Source organism: Vigna umbellata, chromosome 1 (assembly GCF_029865625.1).
Source record: "Vigna umbellata cultivar VRB3 chromosome 1, Vumbellata_1.0, whole genome shotgun sequence".
Lineage (NCBI taxonomy): Eukaryota > Viridiplantae > Streptophyta > Magnoliopsida > Fabales > Fabaceae > Vigna > Vigna umbellata.
This window is the reverse complement of record NC_142165.1, coordinates 52,904,778-52,919,347: the sequence shown is the minus strand read 5'-3', so window position 1 is coordinate 52,919,347 and position 14,570 is coordinate 52,904,778. Positions and strand designations below refer to the sequence as shown.

At 34.6% G+C, this 14,570-nt stretch overlaps 1 protein-coding gene across 1 annotated transcript; it reads right to left on the bottom strand.

Moving 5' to 3' along the window:
- Nucleotides 1-8,927: 8,927 nt before the first annotated feature.
- Nucleotides 8,928-9,784, bottom strand: LOC148205725 (uncharacterized). The gene is made up of 2 exons (XM_088105142.1): nt 9,496-9,784; nt 8,928-9,391 (listed from the first exon to the last, which is right to left on the bottom strand). The coding sequence occupies exons 1-2, from the start codon at nt 9,782-9,784 to the stop codon at nt 8,928-8,930; spliced, it is 753 nt and encodes a 250-aa protein (XP_087961268.1).
- Between the last annotated feature and the right edge of the window lie 4,786 nt (nt 9,785-14,570).

Here is a 14,570-nt window from a genome sequence, read left to right as displayed (position 1 = left end):
AATGCAAGATTTTTTTACTGAACAGGTGATACATTGGTAACCAACAAGAACCGACCCATGTACAAACCTAGTTTACATAATTATACCTGATCGCTTTGATAATGGAAAGAAATGAGCTAAAAACATGAGAATCCTTCCACAAAAGACCACGTCATTTGCCTATAACATAAAAAAACAACACATCTAATTACAACTATCATCAGAAAAACAAAATACAGTAATTTCTTCACACATAAATATGGATCCTCTGCAAACCTGACTTAAAACAATACTTATTCAATACTATAAAGCCCACGAAAAGAATAGCTTATCCTATAACTACAGCTTTTGATGGAGATCTTGATTTTCCTTTCTTTTTATTCAGAATTTATCCTTTTTTTTTGCTCTCATGAACTTAACAAACTTCTTTATCACGAGGCTCATGTTTTCCTCATTATCAAAGCCATCATCATCATTTCTTCTTGAACTTTTCATTTGAGAGTATTAGAATTGTGTGCCTAAGAAAAGCTTTCTGTGAGTGAAAAGGATCTATGTCATTTGAGAATACAATTTATCTGAGGAAGTTCTCAAGTGATAATGTTGCTCTTGTCAAGTCTTGTGAATAAGAGAAGCTCGTGCTTAGTGTGTCTAAGGTCGGAGCGATTCTCTTCAAGTTGGCTGAGTAGTTTTCTTCTGGTTCGTTTGTCAAAGGAAGGTTCTTCCATTCGTTTGTCGAAGGAAGGTGTTTTCTGTTCTTACTCTTTATTCCATATTATTGTAATCTGTGAAACAATATTTTAGTGAAAAGGTTAATCATTATTCATAGTTATTAGCGACTAAACATAGAATATTTTGATTCGAACGAGGATAAAAATCATTTGTGTGATTTTTCTCTTTCCTACACTCTCTAAACCTTTAGCACATCAACTGTTTGTTAAAAGTTTTACAAAAAAAATTAAAGGAACCATTTTATTGACCAAACACACTTTTTCGCTCTTAACAAAAGAATCTGTTTTAACTTCGTTGCGCAAAATCGGTACCGGTTGTTCCAATACTTAGTTCTTGAGTGATTCAAGAATCATTGGCTGTATCAAAGGACTTTCCATCCTTTGTATGTTGCCTCCTTTGGAAGAGTGACTATTTGCTTTTGTTTATCTTTGTCTCTTTGTTTTTCTTTCTTCTTGATTTATAGAATCTCAATTTCTGTCCAATTTTATCTCTTATTCATAACTTTTGTTATGTACATCTAAATTGAGTGTTTCTTGAGCCTAATTTGTAATTCAGAACGTGATCTTTTACACTATTTTGGAAACGCCCCAATCGAAGTTTGTAGCTCAAGATGTTGACGTTTTGAAATTTTTGTTCCTAATTTTTTTACTAAATTTCGAAATTTCTTTTAAGGTTCCTAAAGATCCTCAATCAACCTTTTTGTAAATGTGGTTCACATCATCTTGTAGCTCGCTGGCCAAGCTTTGCGATTGAGGTTGGGGAGATGATTTCTCAAATCCTTTCGCTAGTGATGGTGACAAATCGGTTGTGATATTTTGATTATCGTCTTTTGAATAAAGGAGATGAATAGATTCTTCTTTTGAAACATATTCTTGGGCCCTAGTTTTCGGTGGGCTGGATAAAATCTTTTGTTGGACGACTTTTATTATCTACTTGCTGACCTGCTCAGTCATGTTACAACTGACCTTTGTGACTTGGGAAGGAGAGGTTCCCAAGGAGCAAAGTTGCATTGGCCTATCAAAGGAAGGTCAAGTATCGTCTGGGGACTCGACTCTAGGTCCAGATCTAAGGTGTCATTATCGGGCACAACTTCAACAACTTGAACAATGGTCGATCTTGCCTCAGCTCCATATTGTATGTTTCTTTATCTAAGGAAGTGTAGCATTCGTGCCAGGTTGACATACTTTGGTGGTGTTGGTCGCCATGGGCGTGGTGAGAACACCCTTGGGCTCCTGTCGCTTTATGCTCGGTCGACTTGTTCCATTCTTCCTGAGTTCAGTGCTAAGAGGGACGCAAATCTTGTCAAATTGGCAGGTTGTCCCTTGTTCGGGTGTTACATTAGTCCTCTTCTTGAAGATCATGGTAAGGTTGGAGGGGTGACCCTTTATTGTCGAGGTCGATCATGTCAGAACAATCGGTACCGTTATAGAGTCGCGCAACGGAATAAATTAATAAAGCGGAAAGCGTGTAACGGTCACAACTCAAGTTAAAATAGTCGATTTCAAAAATTGATTTTCTTAGTGAACTTTTATCAAACAGTTGATGTGCTAAAAGTTTAAAGAGTGTAGAGTCCAAGAAAATCAACACAAAAAATTTATCCTGGTTCGAATCAAAAGATTCTACGTCCAGTTCTTAATCACTATGAATAATGATTAACTTTTTTTTCACTAAAATATGGTTTGAAGATTACAATCAGATAATCAAAATAAGCAAAGAATAGAAAACACCTTCCTTCGACAAATGAACGGAAGAACCTGCTCAGCCAACTTGAAGAGAACCGCTCCGACCTTTGACACACAAAACGCGAGCTTCTCCTATTCACAAGACCAGGCAAGAGCACTCTATCACTTTGAGAACTTCCTCAGACAAACTGTATTATCAAAATGGCATAGATCCTTTTCACTCACAGAGAGCTTCCCTTAGGCACAAAGCTCTAATACTCTCAATTGAAAAGTTCTTTCTAAGAGCTGTGAAGACCTCTATTTCTAAGCCTAGTTTCGTGCAGGGTCAAAAACTGAAAAGACATCTCCCAACTGCCATTGATAATCGATTATCATAAGTGATAATCGATTATTTGTGTCCATTATGGGGTTTTCAAAATGGTGATAATCGATTATCCTGAGCAATAATCGATTATTCCAGAGACTTGGACAGAATTAAATGAAACCGTGATAATCGATTATTCTGTGTAATAATCGATTATTTGCGCAAGCAACTCTCTTTTAAACTGGCTCGTGATAATCGATTATTCCTCTTGATAATCGATTATTTGTGCAATGACTCACTAAATACGAAAACTTCTAAGAGTTTTTACATCATTACATTTTATCCTATACATTTGTTTCTACAAAATGCGTTTAATAAAGATGCATTTAGAGTCTTCAATTCTTCAGCTTTTATCATCATCAAAATTTCACAGTAGCTTCAAGATACCAATGCTCCTCATTGGTAACAGATCATTCATTGTTGAAGTCCATGCAAGTCAACCTACTACTGGTGCGTCAGGCCTCAAGCATGGCGTTGTGCTATCTACTGTTCATCTTGTTGATAAATGAGCGTCAGCGTTTGATGTTGTATGTCGCCATTGGGTAGTTGTGTGTGGTGACCATGGGAATGTGAGGATGGGGAAGTGTTTTAATAGGCCCCATGGTGGGCACCAATGTTTTTTCTTAGATCTTGAGCATAGACCTATGGAGAGGTGGTGAGATCCTAACGGTGGTCTAAATGTTCCTTTTGTTTGGAAAGGGCCTCCTTGCTATTGAGAGAAGGAATATCCATCTGCGAAGACTTTTCGATGCTCAAAACAATAAGAGAGTTAAGATGTATAAGGGAGAGTCAGAGTGATTATAAAGTGAGTATTCCTTGAAGAATACTAGTTGTATTTATAGAATCAACATGAGTCATGAGCCTATATTCCTATTAGAATAATACTTAATTGTGGAGTATAATAACAACATAATAAATAGTAAGATAATGGTAAATAATAAATAACGTACCAAATTACTGATGTCGCCACCGGAATCGCGACGGGACGGCGAGCCGAAAAACAAACGGGTTTGAGAAAAAAGGTTTTGTGGAGTCACCACCATAATTTATATGGAAAAACTATGGAAAACCAAAGATAAGACATGGTCCGCGGAAAGTAGATTTTTAGGTTCGGGAATCGGTTACGCGTAAGGAAGGTGTTAGCACCCTATCGTGCCTGCCTAAAGGCAGTACCTTTAATTAAATGTAAAAAGGTTGATGTGGTTTTTTTAATGTTTAATTTTCCCTAAAAAAATAAGATAAAGAAACTATTAAGAGACAAAAAAAAATTTGTTTTATGAACCCGACAAGAATTGACCTTGGTCCTACGTACACCCATTTAATGGACAATCAGACACGTAGTTCTTTATGTAGAAAAAGGTTTGTGAGTTTGTGTAAAAAAAATATTATAGATTGATTTGGATTTTTGAAGAATGAACCCGAAAAAAGATTTGGTTTAACAAGATTGATATTTTTTTATTTTAAAGATTTTTGTATTTTTTATTTTTAAGAACGGTGGGAAAGAGAAAAGAAACCGACCATAGGTCGACGCGTACTTATACTTCAAAAATCATGATTTTTAAAAGAACGTCATTTATGGATAAAAAAAAATAAAACCTTTAGAAAAAAAACCTTCAAATTGCAACAAAAAGATAAAAAAAAAAGGCGTGAAGATGACGTACCTTTTCTGCTTTCAATACTCCCTAATTCTTCCTTGGTAATTTCTGTTGGCAGAGTTCCTCTAGCGTGATAATTTGCTTTTCTCTATACTCTCTCCTACCTTTTCTATCTCCATTATTTCATAGTGTCTCCCTCCCCTTCTTTTCTTTACAGAGTGCGTATTTATATACACACATCATAATATTATGGCCTTAATTGTGAATTAATTGACAATAAAACAAAATAGGGAAAGAAATGGTCTTCGTTGCCAGAAAACAAATTAAATAATATTCAAAACATTGATTATCATTATTATCAGAAAATCATATTTTCCTCTTTAAAAGCAACTGATGCAACAAATTATATTAATATACTATTTTAATTACTGTTTATAATTATTAGCATAATATTAATTCAAATTATTACTATATTAAACTAACATTTCAAAAATATTGTATTAAAGTCATTATTTTATCCCTTTTTACCCACCATTAATTATTATTCTCTTATTCTTTATTATTTTAAATATTTACTTACCCGGACGAAATTGGGTGTTGACAGTTGTCCCTCTTTATTTGGATTTTGCTGGATAACATGAAACTTAGAGTTTTTGTGTTATCATACTAAAAGCTAAATAAAGATAAAGACACTAATTTCGTTCGGGTCAAAAGAAAAAGAAAGAGATTACCTCGAAGCGTACCTAGAAGAGCATGTAGCAACCTTGTGGATCTTGCTGAAGAGCCGTGACACCTGTGGAGGGTGTGTCATACCCTATGAACTTTGTTCGTAAGATTGGCTGGTGAGGCGCACGAACCTCGTAAAACTTGACGATGAGGCGCATGAACCTCGTAAAATTAAATGGAGAGGCGCACAAACCTCGTAAAAATAAATGGAGAGGCGCATGAACCTCGTATAACTTGATGGTGAGGCGCACGAACCTCGTAGAATTAAGAGAAGAGGCGCACGAACCTCATAAAATTAAATGAAGAGGCGAACGAACCTCATATAACTTTTTTTTTTTGAGTTCTCTGGTGCCAGAATGAAAACTGGACTTTGGTGCCAGAATGAAAACTGGGATTTGGTGCCAAAATGAAAACTGGGCTTTAGTGCCAGAATGAAAACTGGGCTTTCGTTCCAGGATGAAAACTGGGCTTTAGTGCCAGGATGGAAACTGGGCTTTGGTGCCAGGATGGAAACTGGGCTTTGGTGCCAGGATGGAAACTGGGCTTTGGTGCCAGGATGAAAACTGGGCTTTGGTGCCAGGATGAAAACTGGGCTTTGGTGCCAGGATGGAAACTGGGCTTTGGTGCCAGGATGGAAACTGGGCTTTGGTGCCAGGATGGAAACTGGGCTTTGGTGCCAGGATGAAAACTGGGCTTTGGTGCCAGGATGAAAACTGGGCTTTGGTGCCAGGATGAAAACTGGGCTTTGGTGCCAGGATGAAAACTGGGCTTTGGTGCCAGGATGAAAACTGGGCTATGGTGCCAAGATGAAAACTGGGCTTAGGTGTTAGGATGAAAACTGGGCTTAGGTGTCAGGATGAAAACTGGGCTTAGGTGCCAGGATGAAAACTGGGCTTTAATGCCAGGATGAAAACTGGGCTTTGGTGCTAGGATGAAAACTGGGCTTAGGTGCCAGGATGAAAACTGGGCTTTGGTGCCAGGATGAAAACTGGGCTTTGGTGCCAGGATGAAAACTGGGCTTTGGTGCCAGGATGAAAACTGGGCTTTGGTGCCAGGATGAAAACTGGGTTTTGGTGCCAGGATGAAAACTGGGCTTTGGTGCCAGGATGAAAACTGGGCTTAGGTGTCAGGATGAAAACTGGGCTTAGGTGTCAGGATGAAAACTGGGCTTAGGTGCCAGGATGAAAACTGGGCTTTAATGCCAGGATGAAAACTGGGCTTTGGTGCCAGGATGAAAACTGGACTTAGGTGCTAGGATGAAAACTGGGCTTTGACAATCTTGAAACAAATATTTTTTCTTTTGTTCTTTTTTTTATTTGAAAATTCTGAATTTTGTCACTGATGTCTTTTTCCTTGAACTGTATGCTATCGAAATTACGAATTCCTGTTGAATGTTGGCGATGCATGGTGTGCCATGTTTTTCCTATGATGATGCCTACACTATGATGAATGTATGAATGTATGGGTGAAAATTCATGTGAGTCTCAAATATTGTATTATATATTTTGTTTTGTTTTAAATCCACGACATCCCTTAAGGACAAGCTCGCACCCTGTGAATGTGCCTGTGATGCTTATTATTTTCGGGAGGGATTTTGAAAGTTAAGAACGACCTTATGGAAGAGATGAAAAAAGATTTATTGAATAATATAATATTGTCAATTCCACTTTAAAAGCATTCCCTATCATGGAATCATTAGAAATTTTTGATTGCGCCAGAATTAACTGGCAAAGGTAACCCCTCTCCATCCATTCTGGTGAGAGTAAGTGCACCACCACCAAGAGTCCTCTTTACTACATACGGACCTTCATAATTTGGAGTCCACTTGCCCCTATGATCCTTTAGTATTGGCAAAATCTTTTTTTTTAGGACCAATTCACCTTCTTGGAATTCCTTTTGCTGGTATAGTTGCCCATTGCATGTTGCGGTCAATCTTTTTTTCAATGAGATTGAGCTGATCAAACCGGTTTTGAACTCCATCTGCTTCTTCTAACTGGTTTCCACTAACACTTGTAGGGATGGGATTTCTACCTCAAAGTGTAGTGCTGCTTCTGTTCCATATGCCAAAGAAAAAGGTATTGCCCCAGTCGATATGCGTACCGATGTGAGGTAACTGAAGGTATATTCCTCTTGATATCTTTTTATTATCGGCCTTGACTGTCCCATTCATCTTTGGACGACGATGGGAAGTTTGATTGTTCAGGTTTGCGGCAATGAGAAATTGTCTTTAAATCATGATAGTCGACATGCATTTGCTCATTATAGTCCTTCTTCAACACGATACTTGCCACCTATTGGGAGTATCTTGCCCCAGCTAGAAATCTCGCATCGAACTGCTTTTTGTACTTCATCTTTGATTCTGAAGACATTCTGGCTTGAGTAATAACTCGTGTTGAACTCTTTCTTCGTGCTAGTGTCGACTTTTACCTTTTCTCTCTCGCTTTCTTCTCTTACACTAAAGATTTCAACCTTTACTTGATGGGGTTTTATTTCTTTAGAATCTTGCTTCACAAATATCATTAACTCTGGAGAGGGTTCCGGGTCAGTCATAATCATCTTCCATCTTATTGATAGGGTGCTCAAAATTAGGAAAAACAACATTATTGTTTTCAAAACATTCATTGTCATATCCATGTTATTCGATTTTTTAAAAAAAAAAAAATATTTAAGACACGAGATGATGATAAAAAAAAAACGAAACAAACATGATTTAATGTTAAACCAAATGCAAAAGAAAGTGTCAACCCTAAAATAGGAAACCCCAAGGCTCCGAGCAAAGCAGTGAGGTTAATTAAAAATGATTACATTTCAATAAGCATCACAGGCAAATTTTTTTTATCTTTCAGTTCTTGGGTTTGCAGATACTTCTTCTTCTTTATTCTCGTAGTATATTTGTAGGAAACTTCTGTCAATCAGATCTTGGAGAAAGTTCCTAAACTTGGTACACTCATTAATGATATGTTCGGCTCTTGGACAGATTCCACATGCCTCACCGAGGCCATCTCCCCCCCTTAACAAACCCAATCTTATCAGCGTTTCAAAAATGACCTTTTTAGAACTACAAATTTTACTAACATCCCGCACTAGCCGGTATCGTCCAACCTCGATGGCATTTGTTGAGGTATTTCCATGCTCGGCAAGGGGATTGACTTCAACACTAGGTTCGTCTTCTTGGAACTTCAGCCATCCTGCATCAATTAGAGATTGTACTTTGAATTTAAGAGAGGTGCATCCTTCGGTCGAATGGCCAATGGCTCCCCCATGAAAATCGCATCTCGCATTTGCATCAAAACTTTTAGAGTATGGAGGCTATAAGGGTTTCACTAGACGAATAGCGGCCAAATCCTTCTTAAGGAGTTGAGGTAACAAATCTGTATACGTCATAGGAATGGGAGTGAAAATTTTCAATTGGTTCCTCCTGACATTAGCACTTTGACCAACATTCTGATTTGGACCTAAACCAGCTCCCGTGCCCCTGGCATTAGCTTGTTGTGGTTGATAATATCCTGGTTGTCGAGGTCTCGTTTGGGGACCAGACACTGTATTGTTCACATAAGGAGGATAACTCGGGCTTGGTTGATAGCTATGTGTGGATGCATGACTTCCCCACATGGGTATTGCTGATGTTGCATGCACTCCCCCTTCTTTCTCTTTCCCTGGATTAAAAATAGATTTCTTCGGAGTGGTGGCTTGAGATATAATTTTCCCGCTTTTCAGTCCGATTTCGATTCTTTCGCCTATGATGATGATATCAGCGAAATTGGAAGACACGTTGCCAATCATATGCTCATAAAAAGGTGGTTGTAGTGTGCTTACAAACATTGCAACCATCTCCTTGTCATATAGAGGTGGTTAAACCTGCGCTGCCAGCTCTCTCCATCGTTGTGCGTATTCTTTAAAAGACTCCTCATCTTTCTTTGCCATATGGTGTAATTGTAACCTGTCTGGCGCGACATGCATGTTGTATTTGTACTGTCTTACAAAGGCATCCGCCAAATCTGTCCAAGAAAGGATATGAGAGGATTCCAGATGCGTATACCAACTCAACGTTGCTTCAGCCAAACTATCTTGAAAGAAATGAATAAGTAGTTTATCATCGTATGCGTAGGCAGCCATTTTTCGACAATACATGGTCAAATGGTTCTTAGGGAATGTGTTTCCCTTGTATTTCTCAAATTCTGGCACCTTAAACTTGTGTGGAATGGTCACTCCTGGAGCCAAACTCAACCTTGCCACGTCACCAAACCCGTAACTTTCAAACCCTTCTATGGCTCTCAGTCTACCTTCTAGAACTTCAAGTTTATCCTTCGCTCCTTCTACGTTCGCATGCAAAGTAGCATCTTGCGCGACAATTGTGTGGGGAAGCTTGGACGTTTTTCATTCAGTTTTGCCTCAGTTGTGTGGATAGGCCCTTGGGTACTAATGGCAAGTACATTGCTAGTTACAGGAAAAGCCAAAGAAGTATGCTCTACCTCTGAATGATCTCCAATAGGCAGTGTGTAACCTGGTGGTAAACCATACATTGGAAATGTGAATTGTGTGCCCACAGCGTCAAGTACTGGAGTGTGAGCATTATCATCAGCCTTTGCAAACGAAGTCTCTCCTACGATTTTCATAGCTTTCAACGCTTCTAAAATTTGACTGACTTGATCCTTTAGCTGACTAATATCGACCCTTACAGTTTCACGTTCCTCTTCCCAATCTACCATAGCTTTGGAGTTTGATCAGTCTTATAAGGATGTCGTGGAAGTTTCGCCGTTGTTTTTTTCTTAAACTTTATACTGTTTTTAATAACTTTGATTAGATGAAAACAAATTATGCGAAAATACAGAAATGATGCATACTAAAAATAAACGGAAATCACAGAAAAGTTGAAAGTGGTAAGAATTTAAAGGACACTGGATAGCCACATTGGCGTGTAATATGCGAATATGAGGTACAACACACCAAAAGGATGTTGGTGTTTGGTAAAATAAGTATGGAGATATGTATTCATGAATGTCAAAGCTGCCCTAGTTTTTTAGGTATGGGTTTTGTTCATGATAGGAAACGAGTATGGAAAGGGTTTTACTGAAAAAGGATTGCCCCAAATGGTTTGATTTTCTTTTGCATGGCTAGTTAGGGAGTTCTCAAATAACACAAGCGAGAATAACTTTGGCAAGACAAATATGCTCTAGTATATGGTAGCGTTATTGTTTGTTAGAGTCAATCTCTTTTCTTTTGGGGAAGGCTGGAAAATGAGTGTTTTCAAGCAATGCACACACACATGTCAACAGAAAATGCTATTGTTTATTTAAAATATTTGGTCACAAAAGCGTATAAATTACTCAAAATGTAATGATTTCCCTTTCTATGTTTTTTTTTTGCGAAATGAAAATGATAGAACTTTTTGAGAAATATTTTTTTTTATATTTTTCTCTTATCGCATTCGTTTGCCTTTTTTTTTAAGAAATTGAATTTGAAGAAAACTATCAACTGGGCCCAATGGGCTTAAAAAATAAAAGCTCTCGTTATAGTGAAATGAAAATTAAGTTTGCCGTTTTCAATTTTTCCTTGTGCTTTGAAATTTTGACTTTTTTTTTGTAAAAACAATTCTTTCTTAAATAACATGATGTCAATCTGACTTGTTCAAAAACATTTTTATTTTTATTTTTAAGACTCAAAATAGGTTACAAAGATAATTTTTTTTATGAAGAAACATATCTTCCTATTAAATTATGATCGCCTTATTTTTCGAAAATCTTAACTTAGATAAGTTGCCCCTGTTTTTTTTTATTTTTTTATTTTTTTGCTAAAAAGATTGTTTGCGATCACTTTAAGATAATGCCTCTTATAAACTGATTTTTTTATGGATAAAATGGATGATAGAAAATGATGAAGAAGATTTCATGTTAATAAATGTTTCAAAAAAAATGAAAGTTTTATTAATTCATTTGACTAAAAAGTGTTTATTTTTCCTTATTAATTTATTCATTAAAGCATGATATTTTTGTTTTTGTTATTTTATTTAAAGAAAAACATGACACATTTATTTATTGTTATGTATAAAGAAAATGAAGGAAAAAGGATGAAAATGTTGCTAACGCATATGATGTATGAAGATGTTTATGCCAAAAAAAAATAATTAAAAAACATGTTTTTATTATGCTTTTAATGTAGGTCCAATGTCTTAAGGTCTAAGCATTGTGTATGCAATCTCACAAGGAAAGCTTCCTAAACCTAAAATTAAGGCCACCAGAGCTATGGTCCTTTTCACAGCATCTTCCACAACAGTTGAGATGCAACTAGGTGTGAAATTACATGTGAAGAGAACAAAAACTGGCTGGAATTCTCACGATAGCCAAACTGGAAGTAGTCCAAACGTGACACCGCTACGCAACCCCTCTAATTCTATGTTGCACTCAGACCCGGGTATAGGGTCTCACTCATGATATGCACAATGATAATAATAATAATAATGAATATAAATAAATTACCAAAATAAATAAAGACAATCATATATAATAAATAAAGGGAAAATAAATAAATAAAATAAAATAAAAACCACATCAATTTTGCACATTTAATTAAGAAGGCCTGATTCTCTAGTATCCTCAGTGGAGTCGCCATCTGTCGCAACCGGGATCGCGACGGGACGGCGAGCCGAAAAACAAACGGGTTTGAGAAAAAAGGTTTTGTGGAGTCGCCACCATAATTTATATGGAAAAACTATGGAAAACCAAAAATAAGACATGGTCCGCGGAAAGTAGATTTTTAGGTTCGGGAATCGGTTACGCGTAAGGAAGCTGTTAGCACCCTATCGCGCCTGCCTAAAGGCAGTACCTTTAATTAAATGTAAAAAGGTTGATGTGGTTTTTTTAATGTTTAATTTTCCCTAAAAAAATAAGATAAAGAAACTATTAAGAGACAAAAAAAGAATTTTGTTTTATGAACCCGACAAGAATTGACCTTAGTCCTACGTACATCCATTTAATGGACAATCAGAGATCACGTAGTTCTTTATGTAGAAAAAGGTTTGTGAGTTTGTGTAAAAAAAATATTATAGATTGATTTGGATTTTTGAAGAGTGAACCCGAAAAAAGATTTGGTTTAACAAGATTGATATTTTTTTATTTTAAAGATTTTTGTATTTTTTATTTTTAAGAACGGTGGGAAAGAGGAAAGAAACCGACCACAGGTCGACGCGTACTTATACTTCAAAAATCATGATTTTTAAAAGAACGTCATTTATGGATAAAAAAATAAAACCTTTAGAAAAAAACCTTCAAATTGCAACAAAAAGATAAAAAAAAAGGCGTGAAGATGACGTACCTTTTCTGCTTTCAATACTCCCTAATTCTTAATTTCTGTTGGCAGAGTTCCTCTAGCGTGATAATTTACTTCTCTCTATACTCTCTCCTACCTTTTCTATCTCCATTATTTCATAGTGTCTCCCTCCCCTTTTTTTCTTTACAGAATGCGTATTTATATACACACATCATAATATTATGGCCTTAATTGTGATTCGTTACCAGAAAACAAATTAAATAATATTCAAAACATTGATTATCATTATTATCAGAAAATCATATTTTCCTCTTTAAAAGCAACTGATGCAACAAATTATATTAATATACTATTTTAATTACTGTTTATAATTATTAGCATAATATTAATTCAAATTATTACTATATTAAACTAACATTTCAAAAATATTGTATTAAATTCATTATTTTATCCCTTTTTACCCACCATTAATTATTATTCTCTTATTCTTTATTATTTTAAATATTTACTTATCCAGACGAAATTGGGTGTTGACAACTGAGATTTAATTATAATATATAAATATGTCTCAAATAGGTGTAGGTTTGAACTTCTCCATAATTAAGAGGCTTAAAAGATCTTATTGGGTCACATTACTTAATATGTCTATTGGACTTGGTAGGAATACATCAAATGTTTATCTTTAAAAAAACCATGCATAATGTGTTATTATAATACTTTTACACAAGATGTCTTAAGGGTGTTGCAAGTTTTAACTAGAGATAAAGACTAATTTATAATATATAAATGGGTGCAAACTTTATCTTACAACTCAATTTTGTATTTAAGATTGAGTTAGAGTTAAACTTTATTTCTTAACATGGTATGAAAGTATGGATTAAAGTATAATAATGAAGTTTATTGTTTGTTAGGTCTATTGTTACACTCGTTACATGTTTTAGTGTGAGAGGTGTGTTTGAAGTTCTACATCAACTAGAGATAAAAACAATTTATAATTTATAAATAAATACAAACCTCATCTTAGAAATCAATTATGTATTTTGAGTTAGACTTAAATTTAACTTCTTAACATATCCTCACACAAAGAATTAAAGAGTTCTTGTTCACTTAGCTTTAAAAAAAATGTCTTTATTTACACTTGGATCTTGAAAGAAAATATTTAATAAAAGCTTAATTCACCGTACAAAAATATCCATAAGAAAATATACTACATCATTTTATGAGAAAATATCACATCATCATTAAGTTTTTAAGTTTTGTAGATTAGTCAAACTACCAATGGTCCTGGAGATGAAGACAAAGTATACCTAAATGAAAAAAGTTAAATATTATTCATATACATATTCACACTCATTTATTACAGAAATTTTATGTCAAAACGGAAACATAATTAAAAAATGTTCATGAGGACAAATTTTTTTTGTCATCTTTATCTACTTTATACTCTACACCTTAAATATATAAATTATATTTTGAATTTAAAAAAACAAATATAAATTTATTTTTATACATAAAAAATTTTCTTAAAAAAATTGTTGAAAGTAAACTTTAAAATAAAGATAAAATAATAATAATTGAAGACATGGTCGAATACGAATTTTAATTGCGATGATATTGGAATGTAATTTAAAAAAATAAAAGAAAATATTAAGAAATTAAGAAAAATGAGAATCTTATTCTTTATTTTATTAATTTATACTTTGAAAATGATTAAAAATATAATCCTAACGAAGAAAATATATTTTGTAATAGGAAAAACTTTAGAGTTTATGATTAAAATCTAAATGTTTTTAGCTAGCTTTTGTTTTACGTCTTATAATCAACAATTAATCCTTTTGAATATTAAACCAGCTACTAAAAATAAATTTATGCACAGCTTTTTTTATCATCAACAATGATTCTTTAAATCATACAAATAAATCTTAAAACTACTTTCTATCTAACATGTTTTAACATAAAACTTATTTCATCATATAACTGATTACACTGAACTTACCTAATTTTGACATTTAGTTTAAACACGGAGAACCTATTAATATATATATATATATATATATATATATATATATATATATATATATATATATATATAAATTAAGGTTTCCTTCTTCCTTATTTTAAGCAAGATAAGAAAAAAAAAATCAGTTTTTAATTTCCTTTCACAAATCTATCTTTGCTTTTTCTCTCATTTTCTTTTTGTATTCAGCTGAAACAGAACTATTAGACAAT

Excerpts from the sequence above, each read along its gene's own strand:
- LOC148205725 (XM_088105142.1), bottom strand. The coding sequence starts at position 9,784 with ATGGTAGATTGGGAAGAGGAACGTGAAACTGTAAGGGTCGATATTAGT. Across the intron at positions 9,392-9,495 it reads TAGCAATGTACTTGCCATTA|AAGGAGCGAAGGATAAACTT; the intron begins GTACCCAAGGGC and ends ATGCGAACGTAG.